This window comes from Brachyistius frenatus, unplaced genomic scaffold, assembly GCF_029030835.1.
Source record: "Brachyistius frenatus isolate BFR_SWC_R1_liver_20210118 unplaced genomic scaffold, ASM2903083v1 Contig_55, whole genome shotgun sequence".
Taxonomy (NCBI): Eukaryota; Metazoa; Chordata; class Actinopteri; family Embiotocidae; genus Brachyistius; species Brachyistius frenatus.
In genome coordinates this window covers 1457992-1481284 of record NW_027210654.1, presented here as the reverse complement: position 1 = coordinate 1481284, position 23293 = coordinate 1457992, and the positions used below count along the sequence as shown (strand labels likewise).

The window sequence follows — 23293 nt, the reverse complement described above, 5'->3', positions numbered from 1 at the left end:
AAACATACGATGCTTTTTTAAAGTATTTAAGACTTCATTAAACTCAAAACCTGAGAAATAAAAACATGTATTCAAGTTACAAAATATGACAATACATGGAAATGCCAAAAGCAAAATAATTCATTACAAAAATAATGACATTTTCCAATATAAAATTAAAAGATACACTTTCAAGCAAAGCGCAAACTGAAGCAACAACATTCAGTAAAAAATCAAGTGTCAAAGTCACCTCCGTGTTCCCGTTTTAAAAATAGGATCGTAAATTCAAATGACGGTTAAGTGTTTGCTACTGTTGTTGCGTAAACACAGCTCCTCTCACTTTCATATTCAGCCATCTTCAACCACACGTTTTCACTGTTTTTGTTTTGTTTGTTTTATTTTCCTCTGAGTCTGCAGCTCGGAGAGTCACCTGGTCCCTGTACGCCTGATGTACTCCAGCGCGGCGGCGAACAGGGTTCTCAGCAGCTGCGGGGCCTGCTCGCACACTCCCTTCACCAGGGTGAGGGTGAGGACCACCATGACTCGCTCCTGGGGAAGATGCTCCAGACCCACGCCCTGATTCATTAACCTCTCCACCTCTCCGGCGAGGTGACGCTTACACTGCTGGAAAGCAGACATAAACACAAAGATCAGTCAGTGCTGGAAGACAAAAATGTTGTTGTTGAAACTCTTCAAGACTTTGACTGTTAAGTAGAGACTCTACTTCATGCATGGTGGCACTAGGGGCTGTATTAATCAAGCTAATCTCCCTCTGTATATATACACATGTCCGTTTTATATTTTGCACTGGTATACTAAATCCTTCCTTCTTTTCCCCCCATTAATCGTGCAAAGTTTTGTAAATAAAAATGCAAAAAAAAAAACATGCAGTAGCCTTTTTTTTTAAATTTATTTTTTTGGTGGCCAATTTGTTAAAAAGAAAAAACTACGTTTGGTCAATTATGTTTAAACCATCGTTAATGCAATAATGTTAACATAACTCAACGTCACTCAGATTACGAAAGAGCGTATTGTTGTTGTTGGTGGTTTTCTTTTTTTAAAACAGACAAAAGTCTAGACGGGAAGTCTAGGCGGAAGTAAAGAAAAAGTACAACATAGTTGTCCAACAGCTCTCAAACAGAAACGCGGCTGCCGATCAGTCGTGAAAACCAACAGGATATTTGGTCCCGCCATGGTTGACAGTGAGTCTTTCAACTGTCCACAGAGTGACACACTTTGCCACTGAGGTGCCACTTGCAGGATCATCGGTGGACATTCCCGAGCGCAGAGCGGACTCACCTCATAGGGCGAGGCTAATATGTTCCTCTCCAGGTTTTGGGTGGCCCGACTCACGATGCTGTCTTCCAGCCTGGCTGCGATTTCTCTCAGCCCCAGTGCAACCTCCCGAATGGTTGCTGCTTCTACATGGTCCCCTGCGGGAGAACAGGATAGACAAAAACATCAGTATATTTCAAATCGACATCATGTTTAAGGTTCTGGATTCAATTAGGAAGAAAAATGATGCTGCCGTATATCAGGCAAAGATATGTCTTAACATTCGGGACTTTCATTTGACACACTCTGTGGACCGTGGAAGGTCTCGATGCAAAGTGGGTGCAATGGTTGACAGCTGTTACTTCCTGTTTTCACTTTCTATCGGTATCAATAACTCCTCCGTGGCAGAACTACATATTTGACTCACTTGCTCAGGGTGTGTTTAGAAATGTTCAGCCTTGGTAAGACCGGTGAAGGGGCGCTGATCAGAGGCCAAGATTTGCGGCGCTTAGTACCAAACCGATTTATCTAATGTCACCTGTGCAGTTACAAATGATCCTGGGTACAGATCCCAGATACTTACTGGGCCACTGCAGCTCGACTGAGGGCTGGATGTCAGATAGAGCCATTTGGCTGATGGGCAGGTGACCATCAGCTTCAAGGTATCCATCGATCCAGGGACCTTTGTAGTTGATGTCCTTGCCCAGGGAGAGAAGCTCTTTCCTGTAATTTTGGTTTCTGCAGTCCGCTTGAAGGAAGGAGAAAACTACCAGGGCTGCGTCTGGCCCCCTCGTCAGATGCTCCAAGTCGTCCATGATAATCACTCCGGGCCTTTTAATTTACACAGCAACATTAGTTAGTCACGTACCCTTAACATCGCGATTAAACCGTTTCGAAAACTCTCTGAAAACAAGCATTGCCAGATGATAAACCAGGGCACCAATTTTGAGTATTTAACTACTCTGAAGTTAGCTTCCCATTCGACACTCAGGAGCGGGACTTTTAACTTACGTGAGCTTGTTAATTTTTTTTTTTTGCAGCTCTCCCTGCTGTAAAAAATCGTGTTAAACACATGAACTAGATTTTAATTGAATCCATCTCGGATCCACATAATTCTCTTAATGCAAATTTAAGTTTGGCCTAACTTTCCGCTTTAGTGTCGAATCGGAAGCTGACTTCAGCGTCGTGGCTCACAAAACATTACATTCTTATAAGAACCATGTGAACCAAAATTATTAAATTAAACGACAGCATTAGTTATTTATTTCAGCTGACTGTCGGTTAAAATGTTTTTTTTTTAATTTAAATTGTTAAACTAAATGGTAACTCTATTTTCTACATTAGTCAAGTTTTCGAGCATCATAGTTGTGGCTAAAGTTAAGTAAAAGTAGTAACCAACTATTAAAACTGCAAAATTAAATTTCGAAGCGGTGCCTAGTTTTACTCACGGTAGTCTCTGATGTCGGTTACATTAACTTTTACACTAAAAAAAAAAAAAAAGTAAAGTGAGCGATGCGCCACGAAGTGACCGACGACTTAGCTTTTGCGGTGGCTAACTGCGGTCTGAGCACGAGCACAATTCGACTGATTGCGTCACCGGTAGGCTGGACTTGAACCCGTCGTGATGCCTTCACGTACCGTCGGAACAAGTGGAATTCAGTGGTGGAAGAAGTATTCAGATGCCTTTACGAAAGTAAAATAATAATAATAATACCAATGCAGCAGCAGTAGAATGTAACTCGGTACATTTGCTCAAATTTATAAACACACTCTCGACTACACTTTAAGGCAAACATTGTCCTTTCTACTCCACTACACTCATCTGACAGCTTAAGTTACAACCTTGTGTCCGGTAAAAACCATGCCTCTCTAAATTTGGTAATTTTCAATTTAAAAAAAAATTCTGATAAAATGAAGGATTCATTTGTGGGGCAACAATTTTCTCCAAGTTGTTAAGCTAATTAACAAATAAAAAAAAAACCTCTGGAGTCAGCTTCTAACAGAACTGAAACAGTACAAACAAGACCTCAGATTTGATAGAATAGGGTGTTATACTTTAGATTAAACTAAACATTACATGAAGTTGTTAAAAAATAGCACAACCTACAGCAGAAAATGCAACATAAAGCAGCCGTAAAACAAAACCGAGACCCCTCTATGTTTTACAGTAGTTATATGTTCTTTTCTTGGAGAGCTTTATCTTTATGTCTGTGAACCCTTGTTCATAAGAGTTTTTGTCTGTGACACCAGAAAGCTCCGAAGGACATTCTCCCAGAAACATTGAGGCTTGTAAATATGCATTTAAAAGAGAAATTCCAGTCCGTTTTCATGTTTTTCTTTCAACATAGGAGTCCTACCAACTAATTCCTCTACATGTGTATTCAACCTGTTGTAAAATGTCAAAATTACTGCTGGAAGAATTTAATTCGAATACAAAAGTATTGTGTTAACAAGTATTGTATTTCACAAAAAGTATTTTCAAATGTGACCGGCAAGGCAAAAAACATGTACATACTTCCAAAGTAACTCATACAGTTGACTGCAGTTCCAGATAAGAGCAACACTCCTCTGGAAAGTCCCTGTTCTTTATTAGGGTAACACCAGGGCAAGTTAAAAACACAAGACTTGCATGCAAATTAGAAAGCTAAAAAGAGAGAAATATATTTGATAAAATGTTTATTTACAGTTTAAAAAAAAATAAAATAATACCAGTGAAGCAGATTAGCAGTTACAAGATGTTAAAATGATCACTGTCAAATTAGTCCTTTAAAAAGCAGCGCTGTCCAAAGCTCTCCACTCTTATACCAGTCCAGTCAGATGAACCAAACAAGACTGTCCACACTGTCATTTCTGGTACCATTCCTGCATAAGAATTCCTATTAAACAGCCTCATCCTGTATTTTTCCAACAACCTTGTTGCAGAAGGAGGCGCATTCACGTCGACTCATCAGACTACGTACGCCGGGCAATCGTAGCTCATGGATCGTGCCGTCTTTCTGCCCACAAGCCTCCTCCCTGTTCTGGGTAGAGACCCCATCTTGGTAGGCTGTTTCAGCCCTGGAAAGAGGTTCTGCTTTGGTGACGAAGCTGCCTGACGAGCCTCCTGGAGCTCTCTGCGGAGAGGAAAATTAAAATGTGAATTAATTTACATTTAATTCACTCAGTATTAAGATGCCAAGATGAATTTCTTATGGCTAAATCAGATAAACAGCACAGGAGAGACTGTTCAAGCATTGTTGCCATTGGGTTGTTTACAATGAAATATGAAACTGCTCCACCTGCTGGTCATGTTTTGTAATGCAATTTATTAATAGAGCCTCAGACATAAATTCCCTTACACTTTGCAATTACACTTTTCAGTATAAATGAAGCTCATCTCTGGGGTTCATACTTCTCTGACCCCCACTATCATATTTGTCATGAGAGATGCTTGAGTGCTGTACGTCATAATTACTTTTGTACTTCATGTAGGGTTAGGGTTTTTACAAAATTATCTTAATACAAAAAAAGATAGGTCTCTTACAATCAACATTTTCAATAACCTGTACAAAAACACTGAAGCTCATTCTGGGAGTCGAACCCTAATATTGGACTAAACATTAGGCGTTTGTAATGTGAAACCCAAAACTGAGGATACAGGTTAAGTTATCCTCAATCTTTCTCCCTCTTACTTTTCCAGCATGGCTGTCCTGAATTTCTCTACATTGAGCTCTCTACGTAGCTGAGCTGCCAGCCTCTCCGTCCTCTTTTCCCTCAACACCGTGTGTTTGCACAGCTCCCTGGCAGATGGCCGCTTCGTCGGGTCTGGATCCAGCAAAGACTGACAAAGAGAAAGAAAGAAAGAAAAAAAAAAATGCAGCAAGATTTGCCAGTTAAATAAAATTAAAAAATTGCTACTTTTACAGGTGGCAGCTTAAACTCTAATTTATTGTGCTATGTTAAATTAGATATTAAAACAGAAACATCAACCCAGTGATAGGATCACCTGAAGTAAACCTCTGAAGGGAGGTAAGAGCTCCAGTGGCAGTTCAGGGAGTTGCCCCCTTCTCAGACTGTGCCACTGATCTCCATTTTGAGGTAGAGGAGGAGCCCCGGCTGCCAGCAGCACTGTGAGCCCCAGAGCAAATGTGTCTGCCTTGGGGAGGTGGCTGTAATTCTGGGGAGCAGAGAGAGACAACCGACATGAGAAACCAAACCAGAAACAATGCAAAAACAAGAAGGATCTATGTTTTACGTTTTCACGTAAGCCTGCAGTCAGGTGCAACCAGCTACTTTTCCTTCATTGCTAATGGTTACACAACATTCGTACCTCATGCAGGACCTCACTGGCCAGAAAGCGGCTGTCCCCCTCCTCGACTTGAGGACTGTTGAATGATGTCACATGACCCAAATCACCTGGGGAAAACAAAAATCAGAGAATAGATGAAAAATAAACATATTTAATAATGTAGCAGTTTATCCAACGTTAAAAGTGATACCAATTTTGTAAATGACTCTGGCTGTGTTGCCTCCGTCGTCGTCCTCCTCACTCTCCCCCTCAACCTCTGCACTTGTGCTGGGACGCTGGCAAATGAATATATTACCTAACAAGGGTTGGAACACGGAACATTTCAAGACACAATAGATTATTAATGTTTAAACTATACAAAGAAAGCATATCAAAGCAAGTGAAGTGGTCAGAGAGACGTACTCGGTTTAATATCCAGGTGTACAAGGCCTGAGCTGTGGATGTATTTTAGACCCATAGACACTTGTAGAAGCAGATCTTTCAACTCAGCCTCTGTAAACGGCTCACCCTGCACCTCCTTCTTTACAATGGCATCATTTAGACTTCCACCTGAAACACACACACACACACGGGAAGACAGTATCAAGCCACACTATTCAATGTCTGAAGATATTAAGTATTGTTTATTTCAAGTCTTTCTATATTGTAATTTTGAAAATAATGTGAGGCATACCATCACAGTATTCATTCTGAATAACCATGTAGCCATCCTCTGCCCACGCTGAATAATAGCGAACAACATGTGGGTGGTGCCCCAGAACAGCATGGGCATACACTTCCTTTAGGGCCAGCTGCCTGAGAAGGACACAACGCACCGTATAAGTCTGATCAATCAAGGTCACCAAAATAAAAGTGGAGTGATCTGTGCTGACTCACTCATTGGCAGAGCCTGCCAGCGGTCGGCGAGAGCGTTTTATGGCGTACAAGCAACCATCCAGCCTCTTCACGCACTTATAAACTGCCCCAAACTCGCCCACACCGATGCACTCTAGCTCCAGGAACTCACTCTCGTAGCGTGATAGCATTAAGGCTTGGACAGCTCGCCTCTGCCAGATAAACAGATGGAGGGACTTGTGGTAAAACCAAAAGACATCTCTAAAAGGAGGCGCACACGTCACAGAACTCAGTCTCAAGTTTGATTACAGCGAAAGGGAGAACCGGGCTTTCTCTTTGATGCACCACCAAATATGGTAATACTTCCACCAGGAAAGTGTTTCACAAAGATTTTTTTTTTTTTTTCCTTCCTGCTGGATATTCCTTTGAGAAATCCCGGAAGTAGGCCTGGCAGCATGTCATTTTTGGACAAAACAAGAAGTGAGGAGGCAGCTGAAGATGACAAAGCCTGATGATGAAATCATATCAGCAGCATCTGAGCGTGAGGCTTACAATCACCATAAGCACTGATAAAAATAGTTGTACCTTTGGTGGGAGAAAAGCTTCATCATCCTCTTCAGATGACGTTAGGCTGTGTTTCAACCTGAAACATGGAAAGGGCATTTATCCCTTTATGCACTCTGAACAGAACTACAGAAGTCAGGTCTGTGTGTGAGGGGGTACTAACAGGCAAAAATTAACACTATTTTAATCTCCCAACACATTATAAAACCAATTTAACTCTCACTGGACTGTGTGGGGAATCTGATGGTTGTTCCAAAATAGCTGTTATTATGACACCAAAGACTCTAATACCAGTATAATGTAATTTCTCAGCAATCTGAGATGCTCTGAATTAAATCAAATCCTCAACTTTAGGTAAAAATGCTGAAAAACACCAAGATTGTCACTGATCCCCTCAAAGAGCTACGATATCAAAAGAAGTCATAGTCACCTGCGCCCATAATCATCCTCATCGTCATCATCATTATTCCTACAACTGTTCTGCCACCGCTGCTCGCTGTTCCTGAACACCGTGTCGGGGGTGAAAGGATTCACATTGACAGAAGGTGCCTGGATAACATTTGCAGCAGCTGAATTGAAAAGCAGAGCCCTCTGATGGCGACAGATCTTAGTGCTGGAGCAGGGCTGGGACGACTTCAAAAGCAAACTCTACAGGGAAGGGAGGAAAGGAAAAAAAAAAGAGAGAGAGAAATGTAACTCATCCAAATGAGGTAAAAACTGGTTTGACATTTGAAACTCACTTTTACATATCATCCCAGATCACAGGGGGCTCACCAAAACAGACAAGTAACCCTAAATTATTCCCCACCTTGGGTGTGCTGGGAGAGTCACAGAGCCTCAGCTTCCTCCAGGCAGCATAAGGAATGGGGCTCGTGCACAGCAGAGGGGACGACACGGTGTTTCTTCGGATGGGGGTGTGTTGAACTGTCGGCGTCCTGCAAGCAGACCTCGGACTGCAGAACCTTGGCGTATGGTTCCCGGAGGAGCAGTCGTCCGAGTTGTTGTCACTGCTGCTCCCCTCCTCGCTGCAGCTTGAGAAATCCAGCTGCTGGCTGAGCCCATCAAACAATGTTGCCATGCTTGGAGCCTACATTTTTTTTGGGAAAGGTTTCCTTCAATATGCCGATTCCTACATATGACAGCACAGGTGCTACGCCGTTTTAAAGTTTGTATTGATGTTATATGTTAGATTATGAGGCAGATAATGGAGATCCACAGGTCTCCTGAGCAAATCACTAAACTGGGAGGCTGAGATATATTTAGCATGATTAAAAGTACCCTAAAAGCTGTCAGAAGACTTCCTATAACTCTTATTGGTTTCCAAATAAGATGATCTCTTAGGACATTATTTCAGCAATGTATGGCACTTCAAAAACAGCCCTCCAGCCCAGCTTTTATGTTATTTTTTTTAGACGCAACCGGAAGTTCAAAAGATGCTTTACATATTGTTTGTTAGCCCGTAATTTAACTTGCGGTAATAGAGTATGTTTGTCACGTATACTCACGAACAATTCGCCTTTTGCAACACCACTACCACCACGCTTGAATTTTGCGCCACATATGTAAATTACTTCCTGTTTAAGTAAATTAAGACACCGGTTTAAGACATCTAGCTCTCTGATTGGTTGAGTTGTCCTTAAACCACACTTTAAAGTCGCTGTTAATTGTATGAGCAAACTTTATTCTTATACAAAATATAATTATCTATTGATTTAAGTGTGGAATTATCACCAAAAAAAAATTCACATTTAAAGTAAAATAAAGTTACCTAAAAATACTTTATAAGATGAAGTATTAGACTGAACTCCTTTTACAGTCCATATTAAGCACAGGCGTAATTTTTTTTTTTTTTAATGTAAAACTGAAAAGTTGTTTTTATGGGCAAAATAAACACCCCGGAGCCAAAATTAGGTCACTGTATGAAATAGTAATATAGACACGTGGGCGGAAGTCATCTACGTCATCAAAACAGTGAGACGGGAGGAGGAAAAGCAGCCAGTCGGTGGATGTGACACGCTTACAAATACATAGAAAACAACTCCGCGAGGCGAGCAGCAGGAAAACATGATCCGGCTCCCGCTGCGCGTTTAACTCTCGAGACAACTGCACATCGGAGCTTTTGCGTTATTTCTCTTCTCTTGACCGCGTCTTCGGAATCAGCAGCAGCAGCAGCAGCACCATGGTGGAGCAGTCGGACCGAGCCCCGCTGCTGGACTGGGAGGAGATCCCACCGAGCGATCCGAACCAGGCGGCCCAGCCACCGCCTCGAGAGGAGGACACCACGGCGGAGAAAAGTTCGCAGCCTGCCGGGAGGCGCGCACCGATGGGCACTGCGGCGGGGACTGGGCGGAGCGGCGGCGGCAGCACCACCACCACCGTCACCACCTCCACCGCCACCGCCACCACGACCAACACCATCACCTGCAGCCCGACACGGAGCGTAACAGCTGTTGTTGTCAGCGGGGACGGAAGCCCGAGCCGTCCGAGGACAGAGCTCCCCGGGTCGCTGGGTACACCTCGTAACGTCCTCTTCCCCGGCCTCTCCGTGAGGGATCAGTGGGAGGAAAAAGATCAGATCGTGGCTGTGTTTGTGGTTACCTTTGATACGAGATCAGGTAAGCAAAGAGTTTCTGATCTTTTACCTTTTATTGTTTGAAAAAAAAAAATCTGAAGACTAGAACCACTGAAATGATTACCCCTGTGATGTCTTATTATCTTTATCTGATGTCCTTTAATTTATTATATTGAGTGGGGTCAAAATCCTAAACACCTTTACAGTCCACAATGATTAAATAACCCCAATTGCGTAAGGTGTGGCAACCTCTCTTAAAGAAATTAACTCACAGGTCTTCCTGTTTTTGCAAGCTGACATCCTCTAGAGCTCCTGTAAGAACTGAGTGGCAGAAATCTCCGTTTATCTCTAAAGGGGGAATCCATGTAATTAGATTTAATATGAAATTAAATAGAATTTGCATCAGTACAGTCAAAAAACATGCCATGAAACGAGGCCCAGATGTCAGTCTCGTGAATGAAGGAGGTCAGTGTTTAAGTAGTTACAGTAGCTGACTCAGTGCTTTCTTACTGTCCCTGAGCTCCTGCTTCCACATGACTAGCATAGAAAATGAGAGGAAGTGGCCAGAATGAAAGTAGACAATGTGGGAAGTGACTTCATGGTTTGTTTTGTTTTGTGTGTGTGTGTGTGTGTGTGTGTGTGTGTGTGTGTGTGTGTGTGTGTGTGTGTGTGTGTGTGTGTGTGTGAATGGTAGGGAACATGATAGAGTGGTGCCTGCCTCACGACATCAACCTAGATGGTGTTGAATTCAAGTCGATCGCCAGCGGCTCCCATCGGATCACCAATGACTTTATGTAGGTACTCCCACGAGTTGAATCCGCCTCTTCTTACTGTGTGTCTGTTCAATCCGTGTCAGAAATCTGCCGCCCTGTGTTTACTCCTGCTCTTTGCTTTCCCCTCCGGCTAGATATTTTCGTAAGGGCTGTTACTTCGGGCTGGCCTGTTTCGCTAACATGCCTGTGGAGAGTGAGCTGGAGCGAGGAGCAAGGATGAAGTCCGTGGGAATTCTGTCTCCCTCCTACACCCTGCTGTACCGTTACATGCACTTCCTAGAGAACCAAGTCAGGTAAGGCCTGCTATGTGTGGCACGTGAGTTGCTTTTTTTTTTGTTTTTGTTTTTGGCCTTTGAGAATGTGCTTTTCCTCATTCTTCCAGTTTATATTCTGTTTACAATATTTCTTTCTCACCCAGCTATCTTCACAGGTTTTCTCTTTATGTGCCTGCCGCCTATCCTTGTTTAAAATGTTCTCATCTATTAAACATGAACTCAAGAGTCCCGGTTGCAGCTTTTGTCACAAGAACCCATTGACATGAAGTCAAAGCACAAAAGTGGTAGAAACCTTGTCAGGCTCTTTTCTCCTCTCATCTGCTTCAGCCCTCTCAGAAAAAAAAATCTTGACTCTCACTGACTCAAACTTATCGGCTGTATGTAAATATATGACACAGCCACGGTTTGGGGTTACAGATACAAGTGGATCTGCCTTAAAGGGGTAGTTTGGACTTTTTGAAGTTTTGTTGTATGACGTTCTTATCCGTGGTCAGTCTATTACCGTCAGTAGATGGAGGTCGGCACGTCCCTGATTTGGAGAAGCAGGCAGCTGTATCATCACTGTATCATCCACTGCTGTGGGTTGGGTCAGCAACAAGCGTATTTTAGCCACATAAAAAAAAAAAAAAAAAAATCAATGTCAGTTTAAGTGTACGCTATGTTTAGAATACTTTCACCGCTTTGCCTTGCCCTTATTCAGCTGTTATACACATTTGTGTCTAAACTAATGTGTTAAAACACCACAGTCACACATTAACACTAACAAACTGATCGAGGCAGCAGTAGACCAACAATTACTGTGTTCTGCAGGGAAAAAATGGCTCTGAAGAGAACATTGATGGATATAATTCCCAGGGTTCCCTGTTGGAAAGGGCTGAAGCTAAAGAGGTAAAACAAATATTCTAAATATAGCATACACTTCAAACCATATTAACTTTTTTTTAGGTGGCTAAAATATATTTTATTGCTGGCCCCGTCTACAGTGGTACATTGCTTAGCTTCTGAGCCAGTACAGCTGCCTGTTTCTCTAAACTGGGGACATGTAGACCTCCATCTACTGCAGGTACATTTTATTTGTATAGCACTTTAAAAAGCACGAAGACAAAATGTAAAAATAACAGATAGAAATTCAAAAGTTAAATACAAAATACAAATGTAAAAGTTACAAAGGTTAAAAAAGTAATAGTGTAAGACATTTGTTTGTTTTTGATTTAATAAAAGGCTGTGGCAAACAGAGAGGTTACAGAACAGCTCTAAGACACTGAACAAGGATAAGTACCTCATACATCTCCACTTCAAAATATACATTTTATTTGATGAGTGGTTGCCGTGGCCATGGAGTCACTGTGCTGCAACACCTAAAATGGTGCAAGAGATCTGTTCAGCCTTATGATTGAATGGTTTAAGTGGTCAAACCAGCCTGAATAGTGTCGTTTATGTAACGCGACTCACCTCAAATTTTCCCACACTGTTTACTAACCAAGCCCAGTTCGGAAACTGGCATTATGGATGACTTAAGCACTGTCTGATACTGAATGCACAACTCAAACTCTACACGGACTCCCCTTTACCGTGTATGACAGACGGCGATGGAGTGAATGATTTCAGAAGCGAGCTCTGCGTGAGCGTGTTGTGTTTCCACGAGAGAGTAATGTAAACAGACAATGAATATGCAGAAAACTGAATAAAAGACACGTGATGTCATTAATGTAAAAAGACTTGCATGGCTCTCGGCTAACCACCCGTCTGCCCGTCCTCGCCTTGCAGACACCAGCTGCAGTGTCCGGGTCAGTACTCTCCACTGGAGGCCTTCTACGAGGATAAGAAGGCCGTTCTCCCCCCGGCAGGAAACGGCCTGGTCACCGCCTGTCCGACCTGGAGTGTCACCACCATCAACCGCTGCATGCACCCAGAAATGAAGGTCTGAGAGCACCCATACAACTGATGATGCTCCGTTTTGAGTGGCGTGAAACAACATGAACAAAAATGACCACCTTTGTCCCCCATTGCTCCCTGCAGATCACTCACCCGGCTGGCTGCATGTCACAGTTCATCCAGTTTTTCGGGGAGCAGATAATGGTGCTGTGGAAGTTCGCGTTGCTACGGAAACGTCTCCTCATCTTCTCTCCTCCACCTGTGGGTGTGGTGTGCTACAGGGGTGAGCAGCTTCAACATGCTTACACATACTCTCAGCCTGTGCTTTTCTCTTTCTGTCACGTGGTGGTTGTGTCACATATTCTGTCTTCATATTACTTTGATTCAAATAGGTTCAAATGTAATTCGTATCTGATTCAGTGTTTTCCTGCGTTCCCTCAGTTTATTGCTGTTGCTGCCTGGCCAACGTTTCTTTACCTGGAATTGGAGTCTCTGTGCCCGAGTTGCGGCCTTTCTTCTACGTCAACATCGCCGACATCCCTGCCCTGGAAACGGAGATGTCATACGTGGCCTGTGAGTGAAGCTTCACTGTGAAGGGTTCATTCGTAATCTATAGAAATGTTTCTTGTATATCATATGAACATGTTTTTATGCGTTTGAAGGCACCACAGAGAAGATCTTTGAGGAGAAGAAGGAGCTGTACGACGTCTACATCGATAACCAGAATGTGAAAACTCACAGAAGCCATTTGCAGTCGCTGCTCAGACTGAATGCAGCAGATAAGGAGAAGTACAGGAAACTGAGTGAACAGAGGTAAAATACACCTGTTGAATACTGCTAAAACTACACCCGACAGATACTTGTCTGGAGCCACTGCTGATCTTCCAAAAAAAAAAAAAAAAAGAAGGTTTAATATTGATATATTGGCTGATACTCTTCTAAATATATATACTGTATATACACCATATAGAGACACATTTTTTTGCAATGACCCTTAAATGTGGTTCAAACACTTGATACTTGTAACAAAGATTTGTAATGGACGCAGAATATTTTAGTTTATTTTCCACGCTGACATTAGTGCACTGAAATTGTAAACTTCGCCGGCAATTTAATATTCATAAATGACTATTATAAAAAAACACAAATATAACAATTCCTACTTTATCATAAGCATCTTTTCCTGCATTATGCTCTGTAAAGAAAGGTTTCATATTGGCCAATATATATGCCAATACTATTAAATCTGTGTTAAGGCCAATATCAGCTGGACAATATATATCAGCCGGGCTCCAGTTAAAATAGCTTTTTATTGTAAAGCTGTTATTGTGAAATAAACTGACATCTGACTTTAGGTCAGTTAAAGTTTGAAAATGTTATCTGATTTTCTTGCATGAGTTGCTGCATTCACTGACATCATTAAAAAACAATTTTTTACATTTTTTTTTTCCTTTTCTGGAAATATTAGAAGCCAAAAGTTCTATTTTTCAGATTTCATAATGATGGATGATGACTTTTTTTTTTCACCCAGGCAACTGCTGCTGTACTCTCAGGAGGTGGGTGAAGACTGCACATCAAACGAAGAGGATCTTTTCATTCTGTGAGTCCTTGATAAGTGTATTCATAGCTGGCAATGTACTTGAGTCGAACTCCGACAATCAGTGTATTTAAGCAGTGAAATATTACCTTCACAGCTGCTGGGTTTTATTCTGTCATGTGATTTCTGGAGTTATTTTAATGCAGCGATCTTTAATCCTGTTCTAGGTTCTTCATGGAGCTGAATAACCGGATCTTTCAGACCCTGTCCGACATAGCAGGGAGCACTGATCCCACCCTCACCACTGAGCACGTGAGGGCCATGGGGCTGGATCCCCTGGGTGACCGCTCCTTCCTGGTCGACCTGCTGGAGGTGTACGGCATCGACGTCACGCTGGTCATAGACAACCTCTGCTGCCCTTGAGCCCTCCTCACCATGACAAATTTGGATGCCACTGGATTAGCTGTGCCTTTTAAGGCCCCCACACACACACACACACACGCACACACACACACACACACACACACACACACACACACACACACACACACACACACACACACACACACACACATACACGCACATGCACACACGCACGCACATGCACACAAAGACACTGAAGACACTGCCTCCACCCTGGGACCTCATCTGTTGTCTGCTGTCCCCTCCTGGGTGTCTGTTCCCCCTGTGTGTGTGTCTCATCTGACCTGTGGAGACTGTTTCTAACCACTGTGGCTGATTAGGACACTCAACATGGTGCACTGGTTCACAGTGGCTGATAAACACCTGCCTGCCAGCTCGGTAGCTGCGTGCCCTTATAGCCATTCACATCTTCTGTCGCTCACTCAGCGCTGTTTTTGTCTGAAAAATGTTTTTTCTGTGTGCTTGACTTTCTGGCTTAAGCCGCCAAGACTGAAACACTGGATGAAAATGTAAAAAGTCATCACCGCAGGATGATGGATTGGTTATCCACTGCACTCGCTACAACACAGTCGTCACTGACACGTTCACAATCCTGCAGCTTTGGTGTCCTCTTCTGGTTTGTCTGAAGGATGGATTTATACTTGGGGAAAGGTTATTCTCCTGGAAATGAATTACTGTGCTTCAAGTATCTTTTCTGTAAAATCCAAGAGACTGCTGTAATCCTGTACTCTGATGTTTTCTTGTTCTGGTAAAACATCTGGAAAAAGTAAAATGAAAGCTTTTTGACCACTTTATTTGCCTTTAAAAAAAAAAAAAAAAAAAAGGAAGCAATAGGAGTTAAAAGTATAATTTTACTTCAAGGAACCTCCCAGACTTTTTTTTCATTCTTACTATTTCTTTCACAACTGAAAGTGAGAGGTGAGATAAAACTGTAATATGTCAAGTGTAATAACCTCTTTTTATACTGGTGAAAGTTAATTAACATGAATGAGAAGGAAAAAGCTGTTATAAATACTTTGTTCACCTTTATGCACCTTCAACACAAAGTCGAACTGATCGTGTTTCTCTGTGTTTGATCACATTTAAAGTGATCAGTGCGCTCTGGAAACTTTTTTTCTGTCTTACGTTGCTGTTGCTTCTCATTTGTCGTAATCGGTGGAGGAATTATTCAATGAATGTGATCCTGTAACACTATCTTATCATGAATGCTGCACCATGTCTGACACTGGACTGTTTCCTGATGCACTCAGTCATGCTTAACTAACTTTTTATATGCTGCGTTTATGATTTACATTCTGAGCCAACAAGTTTTTGTTTTGTTTGTTAACTCAAACTACTGTAGTGCTTTCTTCGTCATTGGAAGCTAATATATCTCATCTTGTCCTGTTTGTAGATTACTTGTTGATCAGCTTCAAAGAGATCTTCTCTGCTCGTCTGACAAATATCTCGTTGTGTGTGTGTGTGGTGTTTTTGGAGATCTGTTGATGTCCTGAGCAGAAGCTTTAACTCCTCCTCTCTGAGCAGATTCACAGAAAGGACCCCGTCTGTTCCAGCGGAGGGTTTCTCTCCGTCCTTTTCATCCCGGTCCCATTGAGTGAATCCAGCTTTAGAGATGAGCCAACTGTGTCTTTTCAACACTGCTGGCAGAGCGCCTTGTTCATCCATCACGTTGCCAATCATGATAATTTGTTCCATGTTGGAACACATGAGGCTGATCTTTGCCTTATATAAATTTCAAGTTGCTTCTTGTGCTCCCCCCCCTCCCTGATGCAAGCTAAAACACCAAGTATTTTTTAAACATCTTTTTTTAACTCACTGGTTGAAATATCATCCATAAATGTAAATTTTTGTCATTGTCACCTCCAAAATTATGTTGTGGGGCTGAATCCTTGGTGGAGAACTGCTGATTTTAAGAGTGGTTTTGTAATTTGAACTTGACTTGAGCCTCCAAGTTGTTTTCTGGGTTGGTTAAAAAAGAAGAAGAAGAAAAAAAAAAAAGAGCATACACGAAGTGTCATAAATAAAAGATACGGCGGAGTATTAGGATTACATCAAAGAAAAAAGTCAGGGGAGGATTTTCTTCTCATTTTGCTGTTGAGAATAGTCAAAACTGTGAGAATAAATTTGAAATATTGGAAATTTCTAGAATAAAGTAAAAATTTTGAGAATAAAGTCAAAGTTTCAAGAATACTTTGAGAGTAAAGTCAAAATTTTGAGAATAAAAATAATAAATTTTGACTTTTGTCTCGAAATTGTATTTTGCCTTTATTCTCAAATGTTTTTGTGGCCCTAATACTCCTTCGTAGAAAGAAACGGTCAGTTCAGCTTAATTTTTTTTAAATGGGGCCTTAAGAAAATGTGACCTTCTCAAACTAACTACAGCTAAGTGAGCGACTTGTCTCTGTGCGTCCACGTCATTAGCCGGAAGATGAAGTAGATTGTCTTTGGCACTCCTGAATGACCTTCATGTCTCCAGTGGAACCTGTTGACTCTGCCTGGTCTCTTTACTTGTCAGTAGATGGTTATTTTTCTTTCCTCTGACAACGTTTGCTTTCCAGGTGTATGTTCCAACGTAAAAAGGGAATGTACACTACCCAAACACATCACTGTATAAAAGGCCTTCTATGTGGAACCGTTCACACATGTGTGCCAGCATTAGCTAAACCAATTGTTTGTACAGCGTGTCACTCTACTGAATGTCAAGGACAGCAGAAGTATTGCACACATGCAGCAACACATCCAACTGGTGTCACCGTCTTCTTCTTGATTGTAATGTAAATCAAGACTATTCACCTGTACTAATGTCAAACACTGTAAGAGATGTCAGTAATCTACACATGAAGTCAATAGCATGAGCAACTGTCAGTTTCACTGTACTGCCATTGTAAAACAATAAAACACTGATACTGTTGAGGTGTTGTTCAATCCTCGGTCTCGAACCCTGCACAACTATTTTCCTTTTTCCATTTCCTTAACAATCTGCCTGATGTGAACCTCTCGCTTCCCTCTGTTCCACTTTTTTGTGTAAAACAATTTACAGGATGATCTGGACATGGCAAAAAAAAATTATTCACACCCTGTACTTAAGTAAATGCCAAACGGATGCGTAGAAATATGTTGTTGAGTAAAAGTTTTGCTTTCAAAATGACTCCTCATACAGCATAATGACCGCTGGGGGTATTATGTTCTATTATTTAATTATTATAACTGACATTAGATGTAGAAGTAGCATTTTACTGATGTAGTTGGTCGAGTTGGGAGTTCATTGAAACTTTTATTACTATAGGAACTTAACCATTTTACACAAAGTTGTTGATGATGATGAGCTGATTTACATTTTTTGGGGGGGAGGTGATGATTACGGGAGGGAAGAGTCGAATCAAAAGTGCTTTCCAGTTGCATTGGGGGAAGTTATGGGTAAAATGTTTATCAATTTTGGAGTTTCACCCTTTGCCGTATTTTCTTTCTCTCTTTTTCTTCAAATACATGTTAGTGAAATAATTTTTTTTGAAGTATCCCTTTAATCTGAAACAAAGTATCACATTCAAATTTTTAATTCGAATTGAGTGGATTTTTATAGGTAATATAAAAGACAAAGTAACCAGCTGCTGTAAAATAAATGAAATAGAGTAAACAAATACATTGTTTCTCCAAAACATAATAAAATACCCTACCAAACCCACAATGCCCAGAGCATCCCAATGTGTTTTCCTAAACAACCAGATATGATCAGAAGCCTGCAATGCAGCCCCCAGCTTAATCCTGCAGATTTGCTCCTACGCCATCTGTCAGATCAGACGCAGCCTCCCCACGCAGTGTGCCAATTCTCTGGGATCAAGCTACTAGAAAACATTCAGAATAGAAAGGCTTCCTTACATTCGTCTTGTGTTCATTTGTCCTCATACTCTCGACCTCTCCAGACTCTTCTCTGCTCTGACTAAAGAGCTCAGCACAGGTGGAACGAGCTTCCTTTCATTTTCTCTGTTTTCTAACAGGCTTTAACTTCACTGCCTCCCCAGTACTCATCTAAACCAGGCACCTGCTTAATAAAGAAATATGATAATGGTAGGAAAAAACAGTTGCACTGGACAGACATTTTTTTATTCACCAAGTTCAAATGTGATGTCAATAATAAATCATTCAGTAAACATAGCATTCTTCTGTAAGACAATCTGTACGTGGGTGACTGGCTTAAAGAAGCAGCCTTGGTCCTATAACAGCCTGTAATGTAATCCTCTTTGTAATTGGTTAAAATATCTCAAACTGAATATCCTATGTGGTAAATGAGACGCTCCAACCATCAGCACTTCATGATCATTTCAAAAGCCTGGCGAAGCAAAAATCAATTTTCAAAATAAACTCTGGGCTTGATGTCATCTGGTCCTTCGCTCTTATCTTTCCCTCAAGCTCAGTTTTCGTCCTGCTGTTCTCGTCTTCTTTCTGGTTCTGTGTTGTCTCATCACTGCATCTGCGAGACGAGCTGCTCTCTGCGCTCAGCGCTCATGAAGAAGCGTAGTTTCCGTGGCAACAGGCTTACCTCGACGGGCATGGCCTCGTACTCCTCGTTGTCGATGTTGTAGAAGCCAGAGGCACCCTGCGGAGAATGGGGCACCGAGTGAAATGTCAGGACACAAACTCAAACACTGAGCTTTAGAGAGCAGACTGACTGATACTGACACAATCCTGAAATAGGTTTCGATTTGCTCAGATGTGACACAGTGAATCAGATGAAACCATTTGAAGGATTTCTGACCTCTGGCAGCTGCAGCCGACAAGCACCGGCCTCCAGTTTTGTAGAGTTTTTAGTGAATACAGTTGGGTCCTCTTTTTTCTTACTTCTATAATGAAAAAAATGATTAAATCCGTGTAAACATGTGATGCCTCAGTAGTATCATCTGTGTGCAGCAGACTAATAAAACCTGCATCTACTGACCCGACAGTGATGAACTCGCCCACAGTGAAGTTGTCGGGCTCTGCGCAGATCATCAGGGAGTCATTAATCCGCTGCAAATTCACATGGAAAAAAAAAAGGATAAAAAAATCAGAAATGGAGCTTAATGGCGTAGTTTCATGAATTTAAAAGGATATTTTGAGGGTTTTACAAACAGGATCATTTTTGGACTAACCCTCTCCACGGGGTTTTTGTTGTGTGTTTGAATAAAGAGCTCCAACGTTGACAGCTGCTGCTCCTCCCATTTCTCTGGCTCTTCCACTTTTGGAGGCTCTGAGCAAACACGCAAACAGACGCGCGCGCGCGCGCGCACACACACACACACACACACACACACACACACACACACACACACACACACACACACACACACACACACACACACACACACACACACACACACACACCAGAAACATAATTAAATGCAATCATTAATGTGTTGTTATGCTGCAATCAAACGTCGACCCACCGTGAGGTCACCCTTTGGATTGTGAACTGCTGTTTTGAAGCCTCCAGTCTGTCCTTTCGTCTGTTTATTTGAACCAGAACGGACCAAATTTAGACAGACTAGAGAGGAACGAGGGGTGGATCTGATTGAAAACATGAGGAGAATACGCCCACCCACCTACAGTTGGAACCTGACTTCACACCAGGCACGCCTCCAAACATACGACTTTTTGAAGCCTAATATTTAATTAATGATGGAATTATTTTCAGAAGGACCAGCAGAACACTGATCAGGAATGAATTCAGCAAATGGCACCAGAAGCTAAGTTGATGCTCTTTGACAGGAAGTCTATTGGAGACAGAGGATTTTTTTTTTTTGGGGGGGGGGGGGGGGCAGCCACTAGTGGCCCTTAGGCCAGCTTGGCCCTTAGTGGTACTGCAAGGCACTTCCACATTGGCTTCACTTACCAGACACAGAGACTATGTCCATTTTTATATTTAGAGTCAAGCAGCAACACAATCTCATACACTCACCTTCAACTGGTGGGCTCCAGTAGTTCTTCAGTCTGCGGATGATGCGGTAGAGCAGGTTAGGCCTGGTGGGCTTCTGAGGTGGCAGGTCGGGGGGCCGAAGGCTGGGGGCCAAGTAGGATACTGAGACGTCCCGGACCAGAGGCCACTCCTGAGAGATTGTAAGGGAAGAATAATAATTAAAAAAAAAAAATACATTAGCAGCCACAGAATTATAAAATAATCTTTTGATCTGGTTAGATACTCAACATTTTTTACTTGACCAAGTCTCCTTAAAAATATACAGTGTAGATTGTCGGGATGGGGAACTTCAGGTCATTAAGGATACTAGTATTACACTGAAACGCACACTTTTCTTTTTGGCTTAGCAGCTGGTAAGAATGACTCAGGATTCTTATAAAAAAATCTATTTCACTTTGTGAAGTTGTGACTCAAGACTTGCAGTCTACGAAAGGAAAAAAAAAAAAGCCCCAGCCACTGTGATTGTTTTCTTTTTGTACGAGGAAGGAATCCCACTTGCAGTAGCTGATATCTTTCCAAGATCACACAGTTAACAGTTTGACATATTGTGGATTCTTAATCATGTTTAGTGAAGAAAAAAGAGCCTTACTCTCAGAGTGCTGAACCAATGTGCTGCATTTGTCTTCAGTGGTCCAAGGTACCAATATCTGCGGGGAAATATTATGTTTCATCATACTTATAGGCAGAATTTCACATAACAACCGTTTTCCTCGCAGTTACAGTCTGAGTGATCTTACTTGCTGACTGTTGCAGCCACGTCTCTAAAGGCACCCCAGCGCAGCCCCGTCAGAGCGAACACTGGCTGATCTTTCTCTCCCTACAATAACAAACAAACAAAGTGCAAATACATGATTTATCACTGCATTATACAAAAAAAAAAAAACATTTTCCACAAGTGTCCTTATCAGTGTACTGACTGAAAGGTGACACAAAACATAGGTGATTATGTTTAATGAAGTTGTCACCGCCTCTTTAACCTGATCTGTATTGTGCTGTGTCTCGTAATAGTGTCCTCTGCAGTAACTGAGTCGGGACTCGAGACGTCTCTCGAGACACTTGACTCTTTAATGTCAAATTAACTTATTTTCCTATTTGTTATGATTATAGAATATTACGATCTCTTAATTTGACATGAAAATAAAACACCGATATAAGAAGTACGAAGTGTAATTATTATGACTTTCAGACGACAAACAGAAGCAGTTTCTCACTTTGATTTGTAGCACATCCAGAGGTACAGTTTCTCCCTTCAGAATGGACAGCGTCGCTGATGTAATGTCCCTGGAAAATTAAAGAAATGGAAAGAGTAGATCAGGAAATTTGGAAAAATTTGACAGAAATGAGAAAAGTCATACCATATATGTTTGAATGAAAGCAGTTTATCACAAGAGTGTGCGATGATAAAATCTCGATCAGAAGTATTCTGTTTGCAAGTTACTTACTTGACCTTGTTGTCAGTGAGGAGATGGAGACTCGGACTCAGGGTGTTGTGGGATCCCAGTGGAATAAATCCAATTGGCGTATTGCTGAAGGTGTCCTGTGGTACGAAAACATCCATCGGAGGAAAGGTTTGGTTCAAGTACTTGTAGTCTAATTTGACATCTATTAATAAACCAAATTAATGAACGTCACGACAGTTAAGAGTGTATTAAATCTACCTGATCCGGCCTTCGCAGTAAACCTGTGACGACTTCCTGCAAGGTGCCATCCCCTCCAGCCACGATCAACATGTCTGTTTGTTCCATGAGCTCCAGCAGTTTTTTCGCCTGGCCTTCGTAGTCCGTCTGTAGAGGAACGCATAACATACACACACACGATTAAATGCTCGGTTACACCTCCATCGAGCCGCTACTGGACAATGATACGTTTCAAGGTTGGGAGAGCAAACAAGTACCTTGACTATTGTGATCTCCACACCAGCCAGGTGTAAAATAGGAACAGCATTCTTTTCAAACAGGTTGTTGGCTTTCCTGAAGAACATTGAAACAGGAAGTTGGAAATATTTTTGAGGAAAAACGGGTGTCTGAAGTTCAGGCAAGTGATATATTTTTGAAGTTTGTGTGTTCTTCTTACCCATTACAAGCTGCGGGGTTTAAAATCACAGTAGCTTTCCTCAGCCGCTCCTGTGGCGCTATCTGCTGACGGCCAAATTCCTGACAGAGAGGATTAGGATGATGATGATGATGATGATGATGATGATTAGGAGTACAATCAAAGCTTGCATGATGTCTTTGTGTGACAATCTATAAGGGACATGAAGTGATGCCTTACCTTGGCCAGTAGACAAGCCTCTCTGCGCAGAACATTGTCACTAACAGGATACGAGACATACAATTTAGATTAAAAAAACAACAACAAACCGACACTTTATTTTAATTTTTGTGGGAAAATAACCTGAAATGCTCCTCACCAGTGTTTACCATACAGCCAGTAGCTCCCGTAGGACGCGACGCACACAGCAAACGTGGACTTCTTCCAATGATTCCGAAGAGTCCGGAACACTTTCACAACCCGAGCCATGATTCCGCTTAAAACGTCCCCGAACCCTCTATTTTAAAGTAGTGTTTATATTCATAGCAGTGCCAACGATTTACAGTCACGAATGACAAATTTCCATGACAGCGGTCACAAACTAGCGTGGGACATGTTGGTGTAACATCAAAACACTACGGACCAAAACAAGGCGGAACCAAATGACGTGGCGGATTAAAATTTCAGCGCGTCACGAGTATTGATTCGTAGGTGTGTGTGACAGAAAATTATATTTTAAAGATAGATACATTTATGAAGGATTAAATACGAATTAATTTTAAGCATCTCTTGACTTAATGTTTACGGGTAAACTACAACTTCCATCCGGGCTAAATGTGTGGCTGGACGGCGCAAACGGTCCGAGGACCCCGCCTGAACAAATCATACAGAATTACAATAATGCTGAAGATGTTGCA

The 23293-nt window shown here is 41.9% G+C and overlaps 4 protein-coding genes across 4 annotated transcripts; 1 reads left to right on the top strand and 3 right to left on the bottom strand.

Moving 5' to 3' along the window:
• Positions 1 to 52: 52 nt before the first annotated feature.
• Positions 53 to 2805, bottom strand: bida (BH3 interacting domain death agonist). Its single transcript, XM_069705326.1, has 4 exons — positions 2703 to 2805; positions 1838 to 2085; positions 1279 to 1412; positions 53 to 603 (listed from the first exon to the last, which is right to left on the bottom strand). Exons 2-4 carry the CDS (start codon positions 2067 to 2069, stop codon positions 406 to 408), a joined length of 564 nt encoding a protein of 187 aa, XP_069561427.1. The 5' UTR covers positions 2070 to 2085; positions 2703 to 2805; the 3' UTR covers positions 53 to 405.
• Positions 2806 to 3722: 917 nt separating this feature from the next.
• On the bottom strand, positions 3723 to 8669 carry wee2 (WEE2 oocyte meiosis inhibiting kinase). The gene is made up of 11 exons (XM_069705386.1): positions 7749 to 8669; positions 7371 to 7588; positions 6962 to 7019; positions 6419 to 6588; positions 6216 to 6337; positions 5945 to 6091; positions 5733 to 5837; positions 5564 to 5649; positions 5240 to 5410; positions 4926 to 5074; positions 3723 to 4367 (listed from the first exon to the last, which is right to left on the bottom strand). The coding sequence occupies exons 1-11, from the start codon at positions 8016 to 8018 to the stop codon at positions 4202 to 4204; spliced, it is 1662 nt and encodes a 553-aa protein (XP_069561487.1). The 5' UTR covers positions 8019 to 8669; the 3' UTR covers positions 3723 to 4201.
• Positions 8670 to 8911: 242 nt separating this feature from the next.
• On the top strand, positions 8912 to 16374 carry dennd11 (DENN domain containing 11). Its single transcript, XM_069705323.1, has 9 exons — positions 8912 to 9555; positions 10207 to 10306; positions 10420 to 10578; positions 12328 to 12481; positions 12580 to 12718; positions 12877 to 13008; positions 13098 to 13248; positions 13967 to 14035; positions 14200 to 16374. The coding sequence occupies exons 1-9, from the start codon at positions 9120 to 9122 to the stop codon at positions 14393 to 14395; spliced, it is 1536 nt and encodes a 511-aa protein (XP_069561424.1). The 5' UTR covers positions 8912 to 9119; the 3' UTR covers positions 14396 to 16374.
• Positions 16375 to 17555: 1181 nt separating this feature from the next.
• On the bottom strand, positions 17556 to 23016 carry agk (acylglycerol kinase). The gene is made up of 14 exons (XM_069705324.1): positions 22756 to 23016; positions 22617 to 22656; positions 22419 to 22498; positions 22240 to 22315; positions 22004 to 22129; positions 21788 to 21882; positions 21557 to 21626; positions 21083 to 21162; positions 20935 to 20992; positions 20328 to 20475; positions 19522 to 19619; positions 19329 to 19399; positions 19149 to 19233; positions 17556 to 18989 (listed from the first exon to the last, which is right to left on the bottom strand). The coding sequence occupies exons 1-14, from the start codon at positions 22863 to 22865 to the stop codon at positions 18855 to 18857; spliced, it is 1272 nt and encodes a 423-aa protein (XP_069561425.1). The 5' UTR covers positions 22866 to 23016; the 3' UTR covers positions 17556 to 18854.
• Between the last annotated feature and the right edge of the window lie 277 nt (positions 23017 to 23293).

Coding starts and splice junctions, on each gene's coding strand:
- bida (XM_069705326.1), bottom strand. CDS start 2,069: ATGGACGACTTGGAGCATCTGACGAGGGGGCCAGACGCAGCCCTGGTA. Junction 1,413..1,837: donor AGTCGAGCTGCAGTGGCCCA/GTAAGTATCTGG, acceptor GTTCTCCCGCAG/GGGACCATGTAGAAGCAGCA. Junction 604..1,278: donor TATTAGCCTCGCCCTATGAG/GTGAGTCCGCTC, acceptor TCTGCTTTCCAG/CAGTGTAAGCGTCACCTCGC.
- wee2 (XM_069705386.1), bottom strand. CDS start 8,018: ATGGCAACATTGTTTGATGGGCTCAGCCAGCAGCTGGATTTCTCAAGC. Junction 7,020..7,370: donor GAGGATGATTATGGGCGCAG/GTGACTATGACT, acceptor TCCATGTTTCAG/GTTGAAACACAGCCTAACGT. Junction 5,411..5,563: donor CCAGTGAGGTCCTGCATGAG/GTACGAATGTTG, acceptor TCTGCTCCCCAG/AATTACAGCCACCTCCCCAA.
- dennd11 (XM_069705323.1), top strand. CDS start 9,120: ATGGTGGAGCAGTCGGACCGAGCCCCGCTGCTGGACTGGGAGGAGATC. Junction 13,249..13,966: donor AGGAAACTGAGTGAACAGAG/GTAAAATACACC, acceptor TTTTTCACCCAG/GCAACTGCTGCTGTACTCTC. Junction 14,036..14,199: donor GAAGAGGATCTTTTCATTCT/GTGAGTCCTTGA, acceptor ATCCTGTTCTAG/GTTCTTCATGGAGCTGAATA.
- agk (XM_069705324.1), bottom strand. CDS start 22,865: ATGGCTCGGGTTGTGAAAGTGTTCCGGACTCTTCGGAATCATTGGAAG. Junction 22,316..22,418: donor AACCCCGCAGCTTGTAATGG/GTAAGAAGAACA, acceptor AATGTTCTTCAG/GAAAGCCAACAACCTGTTTG. Junction 21,627..21,787: donor CTCACTGACAACAAGGTCAA/GTAAGTAACTTG, acceptor TTAATTTTCCAG/GGACATTACATCAGCGACGC.